Raw genomic sequence first — 21396 nt, forward strand, 5'->3', positions numbered from 1 at the left:
ATCATATAGTTGCGCTCTTCGACATGGGGCTGATGATGCTTCTTTAGGAGTGACTTGGAAGCACTTGTGGCAAACTGCCAGTCGACTCATCAGTATACCAGGAGTATGTCGAGCATCATGCGTTCTTTTACACACGATCCTACAGTTAGATCTTGTATCCTACGCCGTTAGCTCTGCCGAGATCACGCGGATCATGACGAGCCCGGATATAAATGGTCCAATTCTCATCATAGATTCATCTCTTTCACTCATTCTTCACCTCCTGCATTTGCGAAACTCCCGAGTTCCCAATGCCAGTGAGATGACCTGCAGCCAGACTATTCGCTGGGTATTTTCGAGATGGAATCCTGGTATGTTACAATCCAACTTGCTTCTTCATCTTAATCCACGATGCGCACATAGTCTAATAGCTTTGTAGATGACATGGCCTTTGCATCCACTCGTTCTCACCACACAGACCCCCGTGACATCGTCAACATTCTTCGAGCGTGCTGTGGTACTCGCCCATTACCTGAACTATGCGTTCCATCTTTACCAGGAGGTACTCTGGGACAAGCATGGCGGGCCCAGCATAATATCTCCCATATAACCAGATATCTTTTACTTCTCAATGACCTTATCGAGCCTCAAACCCGCCAGGCACTAACTATGAACTCGACTCAAAACTCTCTTGCTCAAAGTTTTGACCAGGATGCTTCGTTCAAGTCTCGCAAGTTAGTCATTGAGATGTTTGGTCCGAAGATATCAGCCCTTAGGGAGCTTTGTGCTCTCTGGGGTAAAAGGGTTGCAGATGGTGGCGTTTTGATTCATGCAGAAATGGTCCAGAGCTTGTTTTCTTCATGCATAGCTTTGTCTTTGATACTTCCTTTGCTCCGAGAAACGAATGACCCTGAGGTTGCTAATCTTGAGGAAGCTTTACAAGCTCTCATAGAAAGCTCATTCAAATCCCTGGCGGAAGTCTTAGACAACGCTCCATTCTTTTCAGTACTGATCAGAACAATCCGACCACACCTCCCCCAGATATCACTAGAAGAATTACACCAGCTACAAAAGGACTATCCTGACCTATTGGGGCTAGTTAAAGAACTCAACACTGCTGTTCGGCAGAGATACTCCAACATGAAAACTGTGAGATCACAGGAATTCATGGACCTTGACGATGATTTTGAGCCACAAAAAAGTAATGTTTCTCAACCGGAGGAGGTTATTGCACCACGGCATTCTACCGAAGTTGGGCTTCGTATGTCGGGTTTCCAACTGGAAACCGAAACTCGTCTCCAGATAGTCCTGCTTGCCTGCCAAAGTTCCCAAGCGATCCGTGAGATGCCATCTTCGTTTACCGATTACCTTTGTGCTATGCCGGACAGCAATATCCTGGCTTGTCGCAATGTATTGACCGAGCTTTTCCAGTCAGATATCGGGCTCAAAGAGTCCGACGCCATTGAAATAACCGAAAAGATTGGTAGCATCATGTCCAACACCTCTTACGACTGTTGCGAAGTGGCACTTATGACATGCATTGATGCCATTCATGGATTATTGCCAACGTGGAAGTCCGGTGCATCGGACCTTTCGGTTATGGTGGGCGATATGTATTTCTACATCGTCAAAAATTCGTTGAAAATGAACATGCTATCTTCTGCCGCCCAGATTAGCCTGACAAAGCTACTACTAACACTCATGAAAGAGCTGCCGGACTACGCTGATCGCTTAAATCTTCCACCCTGCCAGTCGACTTTTCTTCAGCTTGGACAGTCAGGTGACATGTCAGTCAAATTCTATATTGGAAGAAGACTTCGAGAAATGTTCAGTCTTTTTGTCCTCAAGTCCCATGAAGATATTTTCAATGGCGTCATGGAATCTTTGCCAGCGTCTGAAGACTTCATCGAGGGGATTGCCTATCGACTTCATGTGTTATCTGAGCTTGCATGCCATTGGCCTACGCTTCTGAGAAGATGCATCTATCACATATTTGAAACGCCGGGAATGATTCCAGCCTCCACAAAGTATGCACAAAAGGGACTTGAAAGTATCGCCATAGCTCTAAAGCTCGAGTCACCTCGTGATATCTTTGGTCTTTTTGCACCCCAAATATTGTACACATGGTTCCCTATCAACAATGTGGATGATATTCCATTTTCCATTTTCGGGTTTGATAGTTTGTATGACTTGCTCATGGCCTGCAAAGAAGAAGCTTCGGGCATTCTCATCATGCGAGGTGATAGGGCGATATTTGAAGAGTTTGCTGCCAAAATCCAACTGACACCAAAACAGTTGATAAAGGAAAACTTTGGCAAAATCATTGCATACAGCGTGGCACATGGCGTTGCTAAACAGAAACACAGAATCAATAGGAGCAGCAATGCTTCTGATTCTAGTATTCAAGAGGGACCGAAAAGTCAAAGTGTCGGTGAAATCTATCTCCATGAGGTTCTCAAAGATGACGAATTTTTAGCGAGTGTCTATGCTGGATTTGCGGATGCTGTCAGCGTCCTTATGGGCATATTTGACCAAGAAGACTCCGTCGAGGCTTCCCTTGTTGGCGGGCTGGGATACGCCTCTGCTGTCATGAGCGAGATCAAGGCTTATTATTCCTCCGTCGCTCTGATACCACCGAATCAACAACCGCTTTTCAAAGGCAAACATCTTGTGCGACAGCTACACCATCTTTGTACACTCACACCCAAGTATGACATTTTTGGCATGTGGACGCCGCCGCTAGTTGTCTATGTAGCTCGGCGTCTCATTAACACTGTCCATCCTGCTCTCGGGTCTCTCCACGCCTGCTCAGTGGTGAGAAAGTTGCGTGTTCTGGTGTCTCTTTCGGGGGACGTTGCTCTCCAGTACCACCCCCTAGAGATGCTTCTTTTCTCTCTCCGTTCCTTCATTACCGACCCAGAGTGTGCTGATGACGCCATGGGCCTTTCTCGGTATCTCTTGGTCAGAGGAGCAGAGTACTTGAATTCAGTCCCCTCTTTTCTTGCAGGCTTTGCTCTTTCTACTCTTGCGTCGCTACGTGTCTTCCTGGGGTCCAATCAGTATACCACTACCGACCAAGCTCAATTCAGAGAGACTATGAAAAAGACTCAGGCTTTTCATTCATGGTTTAGCAAGTATCTAACAGACTATTCAGTCTTGGGCAAATTTGATGATGAGACCCAGAAACAAGCCTTTGAAATCATCACACAGTCAGCAGCCCGCATCTGCTCGTCCGGAAATGCCCAAAAGGGAACGCATGAAAGTAATCTTCTTCTTGAACTTCTCAAAGATAGCCAGAGAAAAAAGCAGATTCTCAGTCAGCCGGCCCGTGATCTTGCTCTAGAGCTCTTCTGCAGTGACTTCAAGCTCCCGGAATCCAGCAATGTGGATATTATTTCAACTGACCGTGACGCTGTCAAGCTCGCGCCTGCGGTTTGGAAGACTTGCAAAACACCTTCCATGAACAAAAGTAAAGAGTATCTCAGTTGGGCTGGACGCGTTGCTGGGCGGTCATTTGCAGCTTCGGGCTCTATTCCAAAAGCCTTTCTCTACGAGTCCCACCTTCCAGAGTATGAAAAGGTATCGCCAGGTTTTATCGGCTCGGATAAAGGGCTTCTCACTTTACTCCAGGAGCTCGCAGGCAATGAAGATTCCTTCACTGCTGGCCTAGCCGAGAGTGCTATCCGGCGGGTTGTCTCTGAAGCCAGCTCCATGACGGACGGCAGGTTTTTGAATGTTTGTGAAGAGGCGCTTAATAGTAGCATCTTTTGGGCTTCCCATTGGAAAGATTACCATGCGCCTAGCTCAGAACTGCCAAACCAGGAGGCCAAGTTTGACTCTCTCGTATTCACTCCAGAAGCCATTGAACGGGCTGACTGGGCGCAGAGAATGGCACTCAATCTTTGTCTGTGTACCACAAACACGGTCGTGGTATCGGCAGTAGCTCCTGTCGTAAAGAATGTTCGTGGTTTTACAGAACACGCTTTCCCTTTCATTTTGCATTTGGCTCTCCTGTCTCAATTTGACCATGGTCAGGCAGTTAGAAGCTCTTTCTCAGATGCCATTAAGATCTGGTTCAATAACTCGGTGTCTGAAAAATCCCAGGACAATATCACCCTCATCTTGAATGCTATTCTCTACCTTCGAACACAGAAGCCACCAACTGGCGCATCTATGGTCGATCGGATGAAGTGGCTTGACATTGACCCCAATATGGCTGCGGCAGTGGCCGTTGAGTGTGGAATGCACAAGTCGGCCCTCATGTTTCTTGAAGGCATGACTTCAGAAAACACGACTGTGCCGACAATCACGGCATCCTTTGCTGGTACACGGCCGCAAAAGGCACCTTCTCAGGATCTCTTGCTCAGTATTTTTGAGAATATTGACGATCCCGATGCGTACTATGGCCTTTCACAGGCCTCGAGTCTTTCTAGCGTCCTTGCGAGAATGGAGTACGAGGGAGATGGCGCCAAAAGCCTAGCATTGAGAGGTGCTCAATATGACAGCCACCTCCGCAAAAAGAGCGCCTTGGTGGCAGAAGACGGCCAGGCACTTGTGTCAGTCCTGGGAAGTATAGGTCTATCTGGAGTAGCAAACTCCATTTTGCAAAGCCAGAGCAACGAAGGCGTCTCAAAGACACATCTAGATAATACGTTTCAGATTGCCCGTCGGCTAGAGCAATGGAACTTACCCGTCCCTGTTGTTTCTACCAGCTCTAGCGTGACGATTTACAAGGTATTCCAGGGTCTACACCAGGCTACAGAGATTTCTACGGCCAAAAGGTGTGTCCAGCATGGCTTCTCTGAGGCTATGCAGTTGGTTACGTCGAGAAGTAATAACGCCACCACTTTAAGAGAGCATTTACGATCCCTGGCTGTCTTAACAGAACTAGATGATGTTCTGAACATGTCGGGAAGTGTGGATGTGCCAGGCTTGCCGTCGATATTTTCTGCCCGTGGAGATTGGATGCGTAGCGGGAGGTAAGTTTATCCCAGCACCGTATTAGTTGTTTTCTTTTTTCTAACCTAATTGCCTGTTTAGATATGATGATGTTGGCAATATCTTGGCATGCCGCGAAACCACATTTGGCCTTCTCAGTCAACTCCCCCTTCTGCGCCGGATCGTCAATCTCTCGGCCGGTGATGCGCACAAACTCGAGGTCCACAACCTTTTGCTTTCTTCTGAAATCTACCGCTTCCACAAAGCCAAGCAAGAGTCGCTCAACATTTCAACTTCCTTATCGGCTCTTGCGGGACCCTGCAACGAGCTGGGCCTAAATATTGATGCCGCAATCAAAGTCGAAGTTGCTAATTCCCTATGGGATCACGGCGAAATGCTCTCTTCTATCGGGATCCTGCAGACTCTCTCTTACGATAGTAGCTCACTCAAGACCCAGAGCATTCCTGTTAGTCTAGCGAATATTCTTTCCCGCTTAGGTCACCAGGTCTCGGTAGCTAGACTTGAAAATCCCGACGAAATCCAAAAGAACTACCTGGAGCCTGCGCTTCGGGAGCTCAAGGGCCGCTCCGAAGGCAAGGATGCTGGCAAGGTCTTCCATCAATTTGCCATTTTTTGCGACGAACAGTTACAAAACCAAGATTTGCTGGAAGACCTCGAACGCCTAAAGGAACTAGAAAAGGGCAAAGCAGAAGAGGTAGAACAGTTGGAGAGACTCATTGCTAGCACTCGCGATGCTAACTCTAAGCGACGCTATCAAGCACATCAAGGCCGCGCTCGTCGCTTTCACATGCTCGACAAAATGGAATTGCAGCGACTGGAAGATGCGCGGACACAGTTTCTACGACTCAGTCTTGAAAACTATCTTCGTTCTCTGATTGCATCTGATGAGCACAACAATGATGCTCTTCGGTTCGCAGCGCTTTGGTTAGAGCGGTCTGACGATGAAAGAGTCAATGTGGCGGCTTTCAAGTACCTCGAAAAGGTACCAACGCGCAAGTTTGCTACTCTTATGAACCAACTGTCTTCACGTCTTCAAGATCTATCGAATAACTTCCAATGTCTTCTAACTGATTTGGTCAAGCGGATCTGCCTTGAGCATCCCTACCATGGCATGTATCACATATGGTCAGGGACCAAGTCCCGGGCGAATAAACGCGATAATGTAGCCGTTAGCAGAATAACGGCTACCATCCAAGTGGCCAGGTTCATCGAAACTCATCATAGTCGGGCCGGCATATGGCAAGCTATCGATCGCACCAGTCAAAGCTACGATTTGTTGGCGGCTGAACCGACGGACAAACACAAGACAGGTGCCAAAATTGCGCTGAGAAGCAGTAAAATTAGCCTCAAGCTTATGCAAAGCCTGAACAAGTACCGCATTCCGCCGCCAACAATGCACCTCGAGGTGAGGGCCGACAAAAACTACAGCCAAGTTCCCCACGTAGCTCACTTGGAGCCATACATGAGCATCGCCGGAGGAAACAGTGCTCCCAAGGTGATTACCGCAGTAGCCACGGACGGAAAGCGCTACAAGCAACTGGTCAAGGGCGGCAACGATGATTTGCGCCAGGACGCCATCATGGAGCAAGTCTTTGCCGCAGTTTCATCTCTGCTGAAACGCCACCGTGCTACTCAGCAACGCAACCTCAGTATCCGTACATACAAAGTTCTTCCTTTGACGCCGACGTCTGGCATCATTGAGTTTGTAGCCAACACCATTCCTCTGCACGATTTTCTGATGCCAGCTCACCAACGGTACTACCCTACTGATTACAAGAGCAACCAATGCCGCAAAGAAATTGCTCTTGTTGATAGCAAATCCGTGGATGTCCGTGTCAAGGTTTTCCGCAAAATCACCAGCCGCTTTCGACCTGTAATGCGCTTCTTCTTCATGGAGCACTTCATGGACCCAGACGATTGGTTTGCTCGTCGCCTCGCCTATACGCGCACTACTGCAGCAATATCCATTGTTGGTCATATCCTCGGCCTGGGTGATCGTCACGGCCACAACATTCTGCTTGATACAGCCACCGGCGAGGTTGTGCACATTGATCTTGGTGTTGCGTTTGAACTAGGACGTGTCCTGCCCATCCCTGAGGTCGTGCCGTTCCGCATGACTCGCGACATTGTAGACGGCATGGGTGTGACCAAGACCGAGGGCGTCTTCCGACGCAGCTGCGAGTTTACACTGGACGCGCTGCGCGAAGAGACATACAGCATCATGACGATTCTCGATGTGCTGCGCTACGATCCATTGTACTCGTGGAGCATGTCACCTGTGCGGATGGCAAAGCTACAGGACGCAACAAAGGAAGAGGTTGATAGAGAGGCGGCAGATATAGGCGCCGATGGACGACGCAAGAACGGCCTGGTCAGTGAGGCCAGCGAGGCGGACAGAGCTTTAGCGATTGTGCGCAAAAAGCTATCCAAGACGCTCAGTGTCACGGCTACAGTCAACGACCTAATAAACCAGGCAACTGACGATCGGAATTTGGCCGTACTGTTTGCTGGTTGGGGAGCATACGCATGAGATGGGATATCTAGCAATACAATAACTACAGTTTCGTCTTATTATCTAACCCTGTACTGTAAGCTTAACCCTATGTGTAACCTGTCACATCGCCATGAAGTGGGGTAGATGATCCGTTGAGATCTTGTGGTACATTGAAAAAAGACGCTGAATGACCTCGCCGGCGATTCAATTTCTAACCAACCCACGTCGAAGAAAACCTAATCATTTTGTTATTTACTCTGCGCGATATTGAATTCAGGTCTTGTTATGCGTTAGTGGTTGGTTTCCGACTGCTATTGTTTCCTTGGTGTCAGGGTTAGACCACACGATACTCATCAAACCCTAATAGCTCTCGACCACCAGGAAAAAACTGCCCCTTCAGTGATGCAGATGCCTCGACTGCTGCCCAAGCGAGCAAGCTCCAATCCAGGATAATACATGATTTCAGGTCGAAACTATCAACTGTGCAAACACATTAATCTACTCGGCTGCTTGTTTTTTTCTTCTTAGCTTGCGATTATTCCACGCCACCTTCTAGCTGCATGTGCCAGGTCGGAGCTGAGAAGCAGAATACTAGAACCTTGTTTACCCTCCGTCGCGAAACCCCGTGAGCTTCCGCTTTGCTCTGCGTAGAGACACCAGCTCAATTCTGGCACGGGCCTTGAGCCATACAGACAGCACGACAACCGACGATTCGAAAACGAGCTCGCTACCTGATAGATTCCCAACCTCCATTGGCTTGGGCTTGAATCGAAAGCTGAGCCGCGACGTCCTCCGCTGCGGGCGCTGACCAGTCCCTGAACCCATCCCAGACCGAAAGCCGGCATATAATCCGTCCGACTCCTCCGCCATCACAATGGCTGCCCACCGACCGTCGTACCAACCGCTGGCTGGTGCAAAAAAGCTGGTCATCAAGAACCGCCGCCAGCCCCCGGCCGAAGCGGAAGAGAAGATTCGAGAGTACTTCAACAAGACGTGGAGCGAGCTTAGTGTAGCAATTGATGGGCTTCTGCATGGCGAGCCACTCAAAAGCCCGCTTGACCGGCTTTACCGCGGTGTCGAGGCTATTTGCCGCGATGGAGAGGCCGAGTCGCTCTGCAAACGCCTTGCCGAGCATACCTACGACCACCTCAAGTCAAATGTGTACCCCTCCATCGCCAGAGGAGGCGCGGATTTGCCCGAGCTGGAGACTCTGAGGTTGGTGGTGCAGAGCTGGAATACTTGGCAAGACCGGACCGTGAGTTAATGCCAAAGATGTGGTGTAGGCTCATCACAAGGCACAACGTCATGCTAACGGTGTATAGAAACTCGTACGGAGTATGTTCAGCTACCTAGACAGAGCCTATCTTCAACGGGAGAAGAAAATGCCACAGTTGAATGATCTCATGACCACGCAGTTCCGGCGTATGGTATTCCCTTCTACTGGCAGATCATCGACTGCTTTGCAACCAACACTAGGGGTCGCAGTTGTTCAGGGCGTCTGCCAGCTCACTGATTTCGATCGCCGTGGCAATGGAAAATTCGACCCCATACTGTATAAAGATAGTATCTCCATGCTGCACCTCCTGGGAATATACTCCAAGATCTTTGAGCGACAGTTCCTCGACCACTCGTCAGAATACTTTGCCCAGGTTACTAGAGAAAACGCCTCCCTGACGCTGTCTGACTATGCTGTGGCCTGCGACATGCTGTTGACGCATGAGACCAAGCGATGCGATATTTACGGCTTGGATAGCACCACCCGCTTTCGACTGGCTGATCGTGTGTATCAGTATCTGTTGCGGGAACCGTTGGGTCGCATCTTGGACCCCGTGGCCATGGGAGAGTTGTTTGACACGGTAAATACACATGCGCTTAAGACTCTATACCTGCTCATCGTGGGAGCACAGTCTGAGCCGGGTGTTGGGCTACTTCAGGAGCTGGAAAAGCCGTGGCGCAACTACATTCTTGAGACGGGCGCGAAGATTATGCGTGATACGGAGAACACGGATGTCATGATTCCACGGCTCTTGTTCTTGCGCAGATCCCTGTACCGCATAGTCAACTATTCATTTGCCTCGCACGACTTATTAGTACATAGCCTTCGAGACTGCTTTGGAACGCTCATCAACGATAGGACTAATGCAGCCCAGTTCCGCGAAGGCAACTCCAAGGTTGGAGAGTATGTGGCACGATACATGGACTCACTGTTGCGCGGGGGCATCAAAGCCGTCCCTTCCATGCTGTTGTCCAACATGGTTAACAACGATGGCGATGACGTTATGGGGGCTGGCGACGATGACACACAGCTGGAATACCAACTAGAGCAGGCTTTGGAACTCTTCCGCCTCATTGAAGGCAAGGACGCCTTTGAAGCATTTTACAAGCGCGACCTTGCTCGTCGTCTGCTCATGGATAGAAGCCTAAGCTACGATGCTGAACGAACAATGCTAGCGCGCCTCCGCAGCGAATGTGGAGTCAACTTTACGCACAATCTCGAGAGCATGTTCAAGGACAAAGAGATGAACAAGGGAGAAATGGAAAACTTCAAGACGTGGTGTGACGAGAATAACTTCAAGCCCAAGATAGACTTGCAGGTTCTAGTTCTCTCTGCTGCTGCTTGGCCAGCCTACCCTGATATCAAGCCGACCATGTCACAGCATATGGCACAGGCCCTACAAAAGTTTGAAACTTACTACAAGGGCCGGCACACAGGTCGCATGCTGACCTGGAAACACACTCTAAGCAACTGCGTGGTGCGGGCTCGCTTCCCCAAGGGCATCAAGGAGCTCAACGTCAGTTTAGTCCAAGCAACCGTTCTACTCCTCTTCAACAACGTAGCACAGGGAAATGCCGGTTTTCTGACGTACAACAAGATTGCCGAAGAATCCAAAATCGACGGCGATGAGCTCAAGCGCACGCTGCAGTCGCTGGCCTGCGGCAAGTCGCGCGTGCTTTCCAAGCACCCCAAGGGCCGCGAAGTCAACGAGACCGATACGTTTTCCGTCAACGCGAGCTTTAGCGACCCCAAGTTCAAGATCAAGATTAACCAGATCCAGCTGCGCGAGACGCCACAGGAAAACAAGGCAACGCATGAGCGCATCGTCTTGGATCGCCGGCTCGAGACGCAGGCTGCCATTGTGCGCATCATGAAGAGTCGTAAACGTATGACGCATTCGGTGCTGGTGGCTGAGGTGATCAACATGATGAGGTCCCGGGGCACCGTGGACCCGGCGGCGATCAAGAAGGAGATTGAGTCGTAAGTTTCCCCCTCTCGCCCCCCTTCCCTTTGTTTTGGCCGTGCCGAGTTACGGATTTGCTAACCTTGGTTGCTGCAGACTGCTGGACAAAGATTACATGGAACGCGAGGGCAACGAATACTTGTACATTGCCTAGTCTTTCCAGTCAGAGATGACGAGAGAATTTACACGTACGTGGGCGGTTAACGGCACCACCAATACAAGCAATATTCCCAAGATAGTATTTGATTAGTGTATGTACAGGGTCTATTCTTAACAAAACTCCACGAACAGCAACATACTTATCTATATTTCCGATTCCTCCGCCTTCCATCTCCCATGCACAGCAGATCCTTGATGTAAACCCGATATCAATGGCCATCATCCGTCGACACACCTCCCGACTCAGCATCGTGCAAGTTTGGGAAGAAGAATGCCGCCACGGCAATGGACAAGTATAGCGTCACACACAGTAGCCCCTCAAGATAGTTACTCTTCTGATCTCTCAGGAAGCCGCCGACCGTGATGATGGCCAGCAGCAGCATGGCCATGTCGAAGACGACAAAGGTCAGGTCCATTTGCTTCTGCAAACACCAGCCGACAATCACAGTCACGGGCCCGTTGAACAGCGCCGTCTGGATTGTTGCGCCGAGCACGTGCGACAGCGCAAAGTTCATCTGGTTGTCCCAGGCTTCGTTGATGGCGCCCAGGTGCTCGGCAAACTTCTCGACCAGCGGCACCATGATCAGACCCATAAAGGGATCGGAGATGTTGTGACGCGCGACAATCGGCTCGATTTCATTGACGAGCGAGATGGCAATGAGCGTCACCAGGGCAAGTGAACTGCGAAGAAGAGAGATGTCAGTCAATTTGGTTTCTTGGCGCAGGATTCGTACGTTCATAACCATGATGTGCTGACTCAGCATGTCCCGGTTTGGGACTAACCACTTACATGGCTAGGGCGACCACGGCCTCGGTGAGAGTCAGACGGGGCTTGCGCCTGTCGACGTGGTAGTCTTCGTTAAGCTTCTCATCATCTTGGAAGATGGCATCGAAGATTCCGTGGTGCGTGCGAGCCTGGAAATAGGCGTACACTATATACGCAAAAACAAGGAAAAGCGAGACGGCGCGAGATATCTCAAGGGTGCGGCGCTCGAGATCGGCGGCTTCGACGTCACCAGTGAGCGAGTGAATGAAAATACTCGGCACCGAAAGAGAGACGCCGCTGTTGGGAAGAAATGAACATCGGTTAGCAACAGATTACCAAAGCCCATGTCGGCCTAGGACAGGGAAACCACCTACGCAGTCAGCAGCAGACCACTGCCCACTTCACTAACGACATCACTGAAGCCCTGCTCCTCGCGACGGATACCTCCGGCAATGAAACACATGCCCAGACACAGCAACATAGTGGCCAGGATAGAGCCCAACAGAGCGGCCTTGATAACGCTGAATTTGTCGTTGGCAAGCAACACCATGAACAGAATAATCTCAACCACAGAGCCCAGTGTTACCTCGACCAGGACGCCAAACACGTGGGGCAACTTGCGGGCGATTTCTGTGCCAGCAAAGCCGACTGTGTTTGCGCAAGGGATCATGGCAACGTATGAGAGACAAAAGATGAGGAGGTGGTCGTCAGGGAGGGAATCTAGAGTCCGAGTTAGTGGAGGGGTAGACGACACGGGAACCTGGGGCGAGGGTGCCTACACTTTATGGCCAATGCCACGGGCACAATGGGCCACAGGAAGTTGCACAACATCGAAGCTCTACTCGTCGACTGAAGCAAAATCAAAAAGAACTTGCCCGGGTGGAAGCCACGCCGGCCACTCTGGCCAGCTCTCCGGATCCAACTATCCTGATATCCAGACATTTGGGACTGCCGGAGAGACTGTTGCTGTGTAAGTGCAGGCGAATTCCGGGATGTCTCGCGGGCAACGTCGTAGACGTCCTTGTGGCGCGGCGAGTTCTGCGGCCGCCGCGTGCTGTGCTGTCCCGTGCTGGAGGGCCGTGCGGCGGAGGGCGGGAGGTTGTGCTGAGACGGGGGCACGTAGTGGTGGTGCGGGTCACTCAGCCGGCCGGCCGGCAACGGGGCGCGTTCGACGTCCGGGTCAGCGTCGCTGTTGTTGCGGGTGTGGGGGCGGTTTTGCTGTTGCCGATGCTCTTGTTCGGCCGAAGAGCCGCGTGAGGAGCGGCGGCGCGAGTGTGTTTGGCGGGCACGTCCGCGGCTGTTGCTCCGCGAGGACGGCGGCAGCTGGCTCGGGTAGTATGTGTCGTTGTCGCGAGAAACAGACGGCTGGTGGTAGTAGTAGCCACTATTGGGGGCGGGCTGGGGGGCAGACGGTGCGTGCTGGCCTCGCGGCGACACTTCTTCGGGCGAGGACGGCTGGCTATAGCGTGCCTGAGAGCGGGAGCGATCTCGCGGACGAGACATGGCGAGAAAAGGGGCAGATGGCAAGCTTCAGAGGGCTAGCGTTGATAGTGGTGGAGGGAAAGAGAGTCGTACAAGAGAGCAGCTGATAACACGCCAGAGACAAGGCCAAGGAAATGTGCCGGCGCCAGACCTGGTCGGTTTGGCAAAGAGATCCTTTTAAAGACGGGAAAGCTGCATTTAAGCTTTCAGCCAAGGCTTGGCTGGCAACGGAGCAGCCTAGCCTTAAAAGCCGTATCAAAGGCTGGAGGGCTTGGGAGCTCAAAAGGGCTTAAGATTAAGAGCTTTCATGGGCTCCATGAGAGGTGGAATCAAGCCCCTGTCGTTGTCTGTCTGAACCGAGTAATTGCTTGGCAACCGATACTGTGGGGCCGGACTCGCTTCCTTCCTTCCTTCCTTCCTTCCTTCCTTCCTTCCTTCCTTTCTTCCTTTTTCTGTCTTCCTGCCATTTGCGCCAGCAAGCTCCTTCCTTTCCTTCCTGGCCAGGAGCCAAGTGCGCTTGGTCCCTAGGGCATGGCAGCCGCCAAGGCCTGCTGACAGGTGCCAGCCCCGACTAACATGCGAGTTTAGGGGCCGGCCGGCCAATGGCCACCATCCGCGTTACAAGTGCTACAAGTTGTCATATAGACATGCATAATCTACGCCCAACTATCAAGAGGGCTGCATGAAGTTCGTGATTTTTGCGCGTCCCTCCGCCCACAACTTCCTGATATCTCCCTTGTTACACCGCGGTCTCGCCCACTTGTTTGGTGTGTTACTCTTCTGCTAAGGCGCTCTGCTGTGCTAGGACACGGCCACGGCCCCCTGTCTGCTCGAGCCGCAAATGCCTGAGCCTTGGTGCTTGATGGAATGCAAATGTCTGCCACTCGTTTCTGCCCGTTTCTCGTAACCCACATCACATCACTGCCCGTCGCAGTCTCAGCCCCCATCCCCTTGGACTTTTTGTCTCGACTTTGCCTCCAGCTTGCCTCCAGTTGCCCTCGACTCTTCTCGTGCGCCTGCGATTGCTATGCCTTCACTGTCTCCCCTATTTCCGACGCCGTTAACTTGCTTATGTCCGGCCTTTAATCTCCAGTCCAATGTCCATATGCCGCTGCCTGTGCTGTTTTCACAAGTTCCACCTTGGCAATGCGCTCCTTAGCGCGGTATTCTTTGACCGTATATGCTTGGCCTTGGTGCAGATACACCGCACCCGCAAACAACGAAAACGTTGCCCGAGACAGCTCCATCTCCTCCAGCACGACAAAACGGCCGTTGGTCAGGTCGACTACAGAGACAGTGTCATCCTCAATTGCCCGGATTGACACCTTCTTAGCAGGATAGGGCCAGAATATTCTCCGCGGCCGGAACTTTCCTGGTGAGAGGTTGTCCTCAGCAAGTGGCGGCACACGGGCCGTAGCTCCAGGGCATACCAAAACATCGGGAAGATCACTCCCAAAATAGGTCTGATCCCCTGCTCGGTCCACGGGTTCCTCGAACGCTGCACAATTCAGGTGGCCTTCAAGAATTTCCCGATTCTTTAGGTCGCTCCAGAGCTCGGCTGTGACCGGCATCTGTAGCTCCGCAGCATTCTCCATGTAGTACTGGTCTTCTGTTGTACGATCCCCAACCAGCACAGCCAGTGCATCCTTGCCACTACCCGCACGCCGTCCTGCACGCCCAAACTGCTGCCTGAGACTAGCTAAACTCCGTGGAAAGCCCCAGCTAAGGACACAGTCTAGCGTGCCCATATCAACTCCGAGCTCCAGCGCCGATGTCGCCACGAGCCCACGCAAGCGGCCTGCAAACATGTCTACCTCAATTCGACGCCGGTCCTGCACCGTGTAGCCACCCCGATAGCCCATGACGAGCGCTGCGCACTCTACACGGCCCAAGCTCGTCAGCTCGTCCTTGATGGCACCCAAAAGGTGTTCGCACTGGCTGCGCATCTTGCAAAATGCAAGCACGCGCACGCCGCGCAGCAGAAGCGCGCAAAACAACCAGGCCATTTCGTGCAAGGCGTGACATGGGTCATCGGCCGCAGCACCTGCAAGGGCCGGGCTAACTGTGTTCCAAAGAAGGTGATGTCGAAGTGCCGAGGGCGATCCGTCCTTTGATACTAACGTCGCATTTGACAGGCCAAAAATGCGTTCAAAATGCTCCAGTGGATTGGCTACAGTTGCGGAGCACGAGATGAACCTGATGTTTGTGTTGCCATGGTAGGCGCAGAGTCGGCGTAGACGACGCATTATGAACGCCATGTGCGCTCCCATTTGTCCATCGTAGTAGTGTAGCTCGTCGACTATTTCAATATGGGATTAGTCACAGGTACTGGTAGCCACAGTGTTGTCTGTCTTTCAGGGCTGAGCACTTACCAACCACATATCGCAAGGTCTTCAACGCGTGACTCCAGCTCTGGTGTTGTGGCAATATCGATAGGTGCAACATATCCGGATTCGTAAAGATAATGTTGGCATTGTCACGTATCCCATCTCGCACATGTCCTGCTGTGTCACCATCAAACGTCTCAACCATGGTATTCTCAAATCCAACCATGAAGCTGAGAGTCCGCGCTAGGCTCTGCCGCTGATCCTGCGCCAACGCCTTTGTCGGAAATATATAAAATGCTCGTATCTGGCGGTCTTTCTCCAAGTCGTACAGAACTGGTAGCTGGTAGATCAGCGACTTGCCCGAGCTAGTCGATGTTGAGACTACAACATTGTGGCCCGAATGAAGAGCATTAAGTGCTTCGGCTTGGTGCGAGTAGAACTCTACTACACCCAGGGCGTTGTATATAGCATTGACAAGAGTTTGACTCAAGAGAAACTCCAGATCACTATATTGGGCTTCCTTAGAGGGTGTCATGTAGTGGCCATTCGGCATGATTTGGTCCGAGTACCAGGAGCTGGCCTTGAGTTCCTCTATGATATCAGAGAATGGCCTACGCTCTGTCGGAATTGTTGCCGGAATCGATTGTTGGTATTCATTCTTGGGTATCAAGGTGGTTGGTTCTGGCATCTTGGGGACACATCGCTGACTTTCCTTTCGTAGAGTATTCATGGGATCTTCATCCTGACTAATGCATTTGCCGATAAAGGCATTAATTGCGTCTGTGAACAGTTCATTTCGCTGAGAAACAAGCTTCATCAATTGTTTGTGGTTTATAGCACCAGGCTTTCCATCCTCCTTTGGACGTCTTCGTGGTCTCGCCACTGAAGCCGAAGTTGAACTATTCTCTGGCTCACCATGTACTACCCTCTTCTTTTTCGGGTTATCGATGAACTCAAAATAAAGAACATGGCTTGGTTCGTTAGATGTCACCGTCTGTTTCGTAGGGGGGTAGTCTCCACCAGCCGCGTCTGCCCGGATCCAGCTGTCACGATTTGACGCCTCTGTCGTCACTCTCATCTGAAACGGATCCAAATCCAAGGGCTGAAGTGTCGCTTCGTCCACATAGGCAAACTGGAATAGCTCTGGCTCAATGGCAACCACCTGTGCTACTTCGTCAATAGTAATAGGTCGACGCAGATTAGCCTCAACGGCACTCTTAAGCATCTCAAAAGTGGTCATCATGTGCTTCCGAGCGCTGCAAAACGTAAAGACCATGTTGAGCGCACGGTGCAGTCTCTCTAAAGCTTTGAAGGGCTCTGGCCATTGGACCTGGCACTGTGTTTTTGGGAGACGGGCTGATGCCTTTGGACGGGCTTGGAGTCTTTTGGTAGTAGTTACATCACTTCCGGTCTCAGTCGCCTTCCTCTTGTTGTTGATAGTTTGAGATTGCTGATTCATGGTGGCGATGACGGTAATGCTTTGTGGTAAGATGTAATAATGACAAGTGGATAGCTATTTCGAGTACACTTAAGTGCGAGATATTGGACGACTTAGACTGGCCTTGAAGCTGCCTAGGACGACTATTGCTCTGGTTTCGTGAAGCGCGTTGTAATTTTCCAGAGATCTAGAACGATACACCAGGTAAAGGTCGGTGAGTTGAGGTGAGACTGCCGAGCACGTGATAATAAGGGAGCTTAAAACACAAGTGTCTTGAGAGGGTTTCTTCTATGATCACGAGGGTTCAGTGTGTGTTGTCAGAGTTACTTGTCCTCCAACTAGGCAACAGAGGCTCTTGGTTTCTTGCAATTGAAGTGGTAGAAACGAATGCGTCAAGTCCCAAATTGAAGAGCCATGTTTACTGACAGTCGCGGATGTATTTGGCTGCATAAAAGGTAGTCCTACGTAAATGATGCTAGCTTAGGGTTAACAGGGACCAAGTCACGATGCACACGCGCAAACACGTGACTCAGGCACTAGGGTCAAAGGCAGCCAGTTGAGGGCTAGCTGTTCTTACTTGTGTCTTTAATAGCATGTTCGCCATTCCGTTTGCGGCTTTGCTTGCCTCTGGCTCCGGCCTCAGGCCTCATGATACCGAGCTTCATCTCATTATACATACCAACGGCTGCAATCTCGTGTAAACCAATAGGACAATGCGGCCAGTTGAGAAGAATTGCTTTGTGTCACCTGCACATTATGAGATGAAACAGGGATAATGCGAGAATATTGCATGGCCGATAAGATAGGATGCCGCCAGCACCACTTGCAGTGCAGCTAGGCCCAGGAGCTGGCAATAAGAGGCGACTTGTGTTTTGTAGTGCCAGACAGCACGAGGTGAGGTACCGTGCTATTGCTGTCTGTCATTTCATTAAGCCCCGGCCAGGTGAGCTCTCTATACATTTCAGTGCATTTATATGTCAAGTAACTGCACACAGGTACCAGGTACCTACATCCATCCTCATCCGCATGCACATTATTATACCTGGACATTCGGCCACTGCCTACAAGCTGAAACTCTGCTCAGTTCTGTTTTGGAATTCGCCCGTTGCAGCTAACAGCCACTGTTTATCTCGTCATTTGATGCTTTTCCGCTGCGTGGCTTCTTTGGCTTTGGTGTCATCCTCGAGTGGCTCACTAATCGTTTAATTCCCTCGGATAATCCTCGAATTTATTGTCGCCACATACGTCGCCCCAACCGCCGTCCTCCTCCGAACAGCCTTAGCTTCCACCCGCACCCGCACCCGCACCCGCACCCGCACCCGCACCCGCACCCGCACCCGCCGAACCCGCAGCTCGACCATCGTCACTTCCGCAGAGGCCTCTGCCCCCTTATGCGTAGCTCCCCCCAATGTCTGGCCGCAAGTTAGGCGGCGGCCGTATTCTGGGCAACGGCCGCGCCCTCGGCCCACCGCTTCCTCCTTCTCCCTCGCCGGCTGCGTCTCTGGCCGCGACTTCGCCGAGTCCTTCTGCGCATGGTGCCGTGGCCATCCGCCGCTCTGGCGCTTCGGCTGCAGCACTGGCTGGCCTCGATGCGGCGTCCGAGAGCTCGTTTTCGGCGTCTTCGCCCACTCCCTCGGCGTTGCCCCCCGATAACTCACATGACCTGCTGGCCAACATCAGCGTTGGCGGGGCGTCGTCACAAACCAAAACGGACTCAATGCTCGTGTGCCCTATCTGCAGCGAGGAAATGGTACGTCCGTAGTGGCTAAAGGCGTTGTCGACCTACTCTAACCGTGTCTTTCTTTCTTCCCATAGCTCACGCTGCTTCAACTAAACCGGTATGCTTACGATCAAACACAGCCCATCCCTTGCCTGTCCACCCACCTGCCGACATACTCTGACATGTGCTATAAATCTCTTGTAGACATATCGATGACGAACATCAAGAACTACCCGCCATCGCACAGGATGAAGTGCGCACCTGGTTCGACAAACAGGTATCCAAGGCCAAACGATTCCAGCCCCTTTCCCTCATCAACCAAAAGCTGCGCGGCCTTGAAGTCTTTGAATCAAATGAAACCGCAACTCCACCCACTGTCGGGCCTGCCATCAAGTTCCCCGAGGGCATGGTAGAGCCCGACGAGATAATAACACGAAGCCACTGGCAACGCCAGACCAACAACGACTACTGCACAGACCCCACCTGCGAGCAACGCCTTGGTCCGCTCAACGCCCCCGTCAACTGCCGCAAATGCGGCCGCTTGTTTTGCGAAACACATACCATGTACCAGATGAAGCTCTCGCGATCGGCTGTTCATGAGCCTGTACGGGGAGTGTGGGCACGCGTATGCGAGACTTGCTACAAGTCCCGCGAAGGCTACAACGACCATCACGGCGTCCTAACAGACCACACCGACCTGTTCATTTCCGTGCGCACCAAGAAAACAGAGCGGCAAAATCTCGACGTAGTGCGTCTGGAAAAGCGTCTAACTAAACTCACCCGGCTTCTCGCAGCGCCACTAGATGACCAACAGCCCGGCGCTTTTGTCAACTCGCCGGCGCTACTGACCCAAAAGAACCAGCGCAAGAACCTCGAGCAATCCATTGTCACGTGGGAGGACGATGCTGCTGTACCACGGTGTCCGTTCTGCCAACAGGAGTTTGGATCGTGGACTTTCCGGAGGCACCATTGTCGCATGTGTGGAAGGGTAGTGTGCGCCGATGCGCAAACAGCCTGTTCGTCGGAAATAGGACTGAATGTAGAAAACCGTACGTGTTTATCTCCACTGTGTGTCCATGTATCGTTGGACACGAATTTGCTGACTGATATCACAGCATTACAAGCGTCAGAAAAGCCAGCCCAAGCGAGCATTCCCATAGACATTCGCATGTGCCGCGGCTGCGTGCACACCTTGTTCTCCAAGCGCGACTTTACCGCTTCTATCGCCCATCAGCCAGCCGATCAACGCGCATATGATACTCTGAAACAATTTGAGCGCGGCATTCGCCAACTTATCCCACGCTTTCAAAAAAGCCTTGTTGCTTTACAGGGTGATTCCTCCGCGGCCTCTTCTTCATCCCTCCAGCCCATCGCCTTACCATCTCATGCCCAGATCAAAGAAGCCGGAAAGATCCGTCGCCGCTTGATCGACAGCTTCACCAAATACGACACCGCCGCGCGCAAACTACGCGACCTGCGCACCGACTCCGCCACCCAGCTCCGCCTACAGAAAGCCGTGTACGCCGCGGCCTCAGCATTTCTACACACTCACATGCTCACGCTAAAGTCCGTGCCAAATATCCTCCGCCACAACACACCCAAAAGCCGCCCGGTCACACCAACTAACCGGACACACCTGGCGCACCCCGGCCACCACCACCATCGCGGGCGCTCCAACTCTGGTCTCTCACCGCTGCGCCACGCCGAGGCCTCCGAGACCGCCAGCCAGGCATCCGAGACCAGCACGGCCATGTCGCTCCTCGAGACGGAGGAGCGGCAGGTGCGCGAGAAGCTGATTGTGCTCGAGGAACAGCGCTTCATGGTGCAGCAAATGATTGACTCGGCGCACGGCGCGCGCCGCTTCGAAGAAGTCAGCGCGCTCACACGCAATGTCGAGGAGCTGGATGTCGAGATTGCACAGGTAAAGGCGCGCGTGGGCAGCGTTGAGGAGCGCTGGCATGATTTGTATGCCATGGGCGAGGCATGACGACACGGGACAGAGGTGGTGCGTAGCTGAGGGCATTTATTCCTTGTGTTTCTTGGGCGTGCGTGTGGTATACGTCGTTTTTCCTTGCTTTTTTTTCTGGGGAGGAAAACCCTCTCGACCTATAGTCTGTCTTTGTTGGTCCAACTAGTCGGTTCTTGTTTCTTTTTTTTCTTTGGCATGGCGTCAGGCATTTTCATTTACCTATTTTTTTCTTGTTTTCCTTTACTTCTCAAATAGCGGGCCTGTGTTGTCGACTGGCTCTACATTTTGTTGATGCATGGCGTTGTTTTGTCTTACCACGCCCCCTCGACCCTATCGTGTTTCTCTTTTTCTTGGTCTAGATGCATCAAATTATAAAAGAGATAGACTACAAATGTATCTCATGTCCAAAGCTGTTGGATATTGCAATGGTGTTGAGATTGGCGACGGTAGATAATGTAAAATCGAATCTTCACAACGTCGAAAATATATGACGTCACTGTAGAGATTTTATGTTCATGGCTGAGGAGGAAAAAAGGACAAGTTCAACCACACAGGCAACTAGAGTGAATGTGAAACTATAAAGGTAGAACAACAATTGAGTCGCGTAGGACCCACGTAGGTAGAAGAGAGGCAGACATACAAAGAGGAAATAATGACCTGGTTAAAAAAAGAAGGAATGAATGAAAAAAATATATGAGTGGCCTAGCATTAACGCCACATAACAGGAAACTTGAGGAGGGTGAGAAGAAGAAGACACCTCGTAACAAAAGAAAGGAAAATGAATAGAAGACGACAACAAAACGAGTGAGGAGAAAAGGAAAAAAAAACCATAGACCAAAAAATATCACCCGTCGAGGAAACGAT

At 51.5% G+C, this 21396-nt stretch overlaps 5 protein-coding genes across 5 annotated transcripts; 3 read left to right on the plus strand and 2 right to left on the minus strand.

Moving 5' to 3' along the window:
* Nucleotides 1–193: 193 nt before the first annotated feature.
* Nucleotides 194–7468, plus strand: BROUX77_003025 (uncharacterized protein; the record flags this gene model as incomplete). The annotated part of the gene is made up of 3 exons (XM_073747631.1): nucleotides 194–350; nucleotides 419–4958; nucleotides 5020–7468. The coding sequence occupies 3 exons, from the start codon at nucleotides 194–196 to the stop codon at nucleotides 7466–7468; spliced, it is 7146 nt and encodes a 2381-aa protein (XP_073608107.1).
* An 838-nt stretch (nucleotides 7469–8306) lies between these two features.
* On the plus strand, nucleotides 8307–10825 carry BROUX77_003026 (uncharacterized protein; the record flags this gene model as incomplete). Its single annotated transcript, XM_073747632.1, has 3 exons — nucleotides 8307–8687; nucleotides 8755–10688; nucleotides 10768–10825. 3 exons carry the CDS (start codon nucleotides 8307–8309, stop codon nucleotides 10823–10825), a joined length of 2373 nt encoding a protein of 790 aa, XP_073608108.1.
* A 214-nt stretch (nucleotides 10826–11039) lies between these two features.
* On the minus strand, nucleotides 11040–13099 carry BROUX77_003027 (uncharacterized protein; the record flags this gene model as incomplete). Its single annotated transcript, XM_073747633.1, has 4 exons — nucleotides 11040–11511; nucleotides 11621–11893; nucleotides 11971–12316; nucleotides 12376–13099. The coding sequence occupies 4 exons, from the start codon at nucleotides 13097–13099 to the stop codon at nucleotides 11040–11042; spliced, it is 1815 nt and encodes a 604-aa protein (XP_073608109.1).
* A 1061-nt stretch (nucleotides 13100–14160) lies between these two features.
* BROUX77_003028 (uncharacterized protein) lies at nucleotides 14161–16864 on the minus strand (the record flags this gene model as incomplete). The annotated part of the gene is made up of 2 exons (XM_073747635.1): nucleotides 14161–15377; nucleotides 15451–16864. 2 exons carry the CDS (start codon nucleotides 16862–16864, stop codon nucleotides 14161–14163), a joined length of 2631 nt encoding a protein of 876 aa, XP_073608110.1.
* Nucleotides 16865–18251: 1387 nt separating this feature from the next.
* BROUX77_003029 (uncharacterized protein) lies at nucleotides 18252–20550 on the plus strand (the record flags this gene model as incomplete). Its single annotated transcript, XM_073747636.1, has 4 exons — nucleotides 18252–18593; nucleotides 18659–18681; nucleotides 18768–19612; nucleotides 19679–20550. The coding sequence occupies 4 exons, from the start codon at nucleotides 18252–18254 to the stop codon at nucleotides 20548–20550; spliced, it is 2082 nt and encodes a 693-aa protein (XP_073608111.1).
* Nucleotides 20551–21396: the final 846 nt, after the last annotated feature.

The sequence above is a fragment of the Berkeleyomyces rouxiae genome (genome assembly GCF_048999995.1).
Source record: "Berkeleyomyces rouxiae strain 22BRR77 chromosome Unknown BrBRR77_ptg000002l, whole genome shotgun sequence".
Classification (NCBI taxonomy): domain Eukaryota; kingdom Fungi; phylum Ascomycota; class Sordariomycetes; order Microascales; family Ceratocystidaceae; genus Berkeleyomyces; species Berkeleyomyces rouxiae.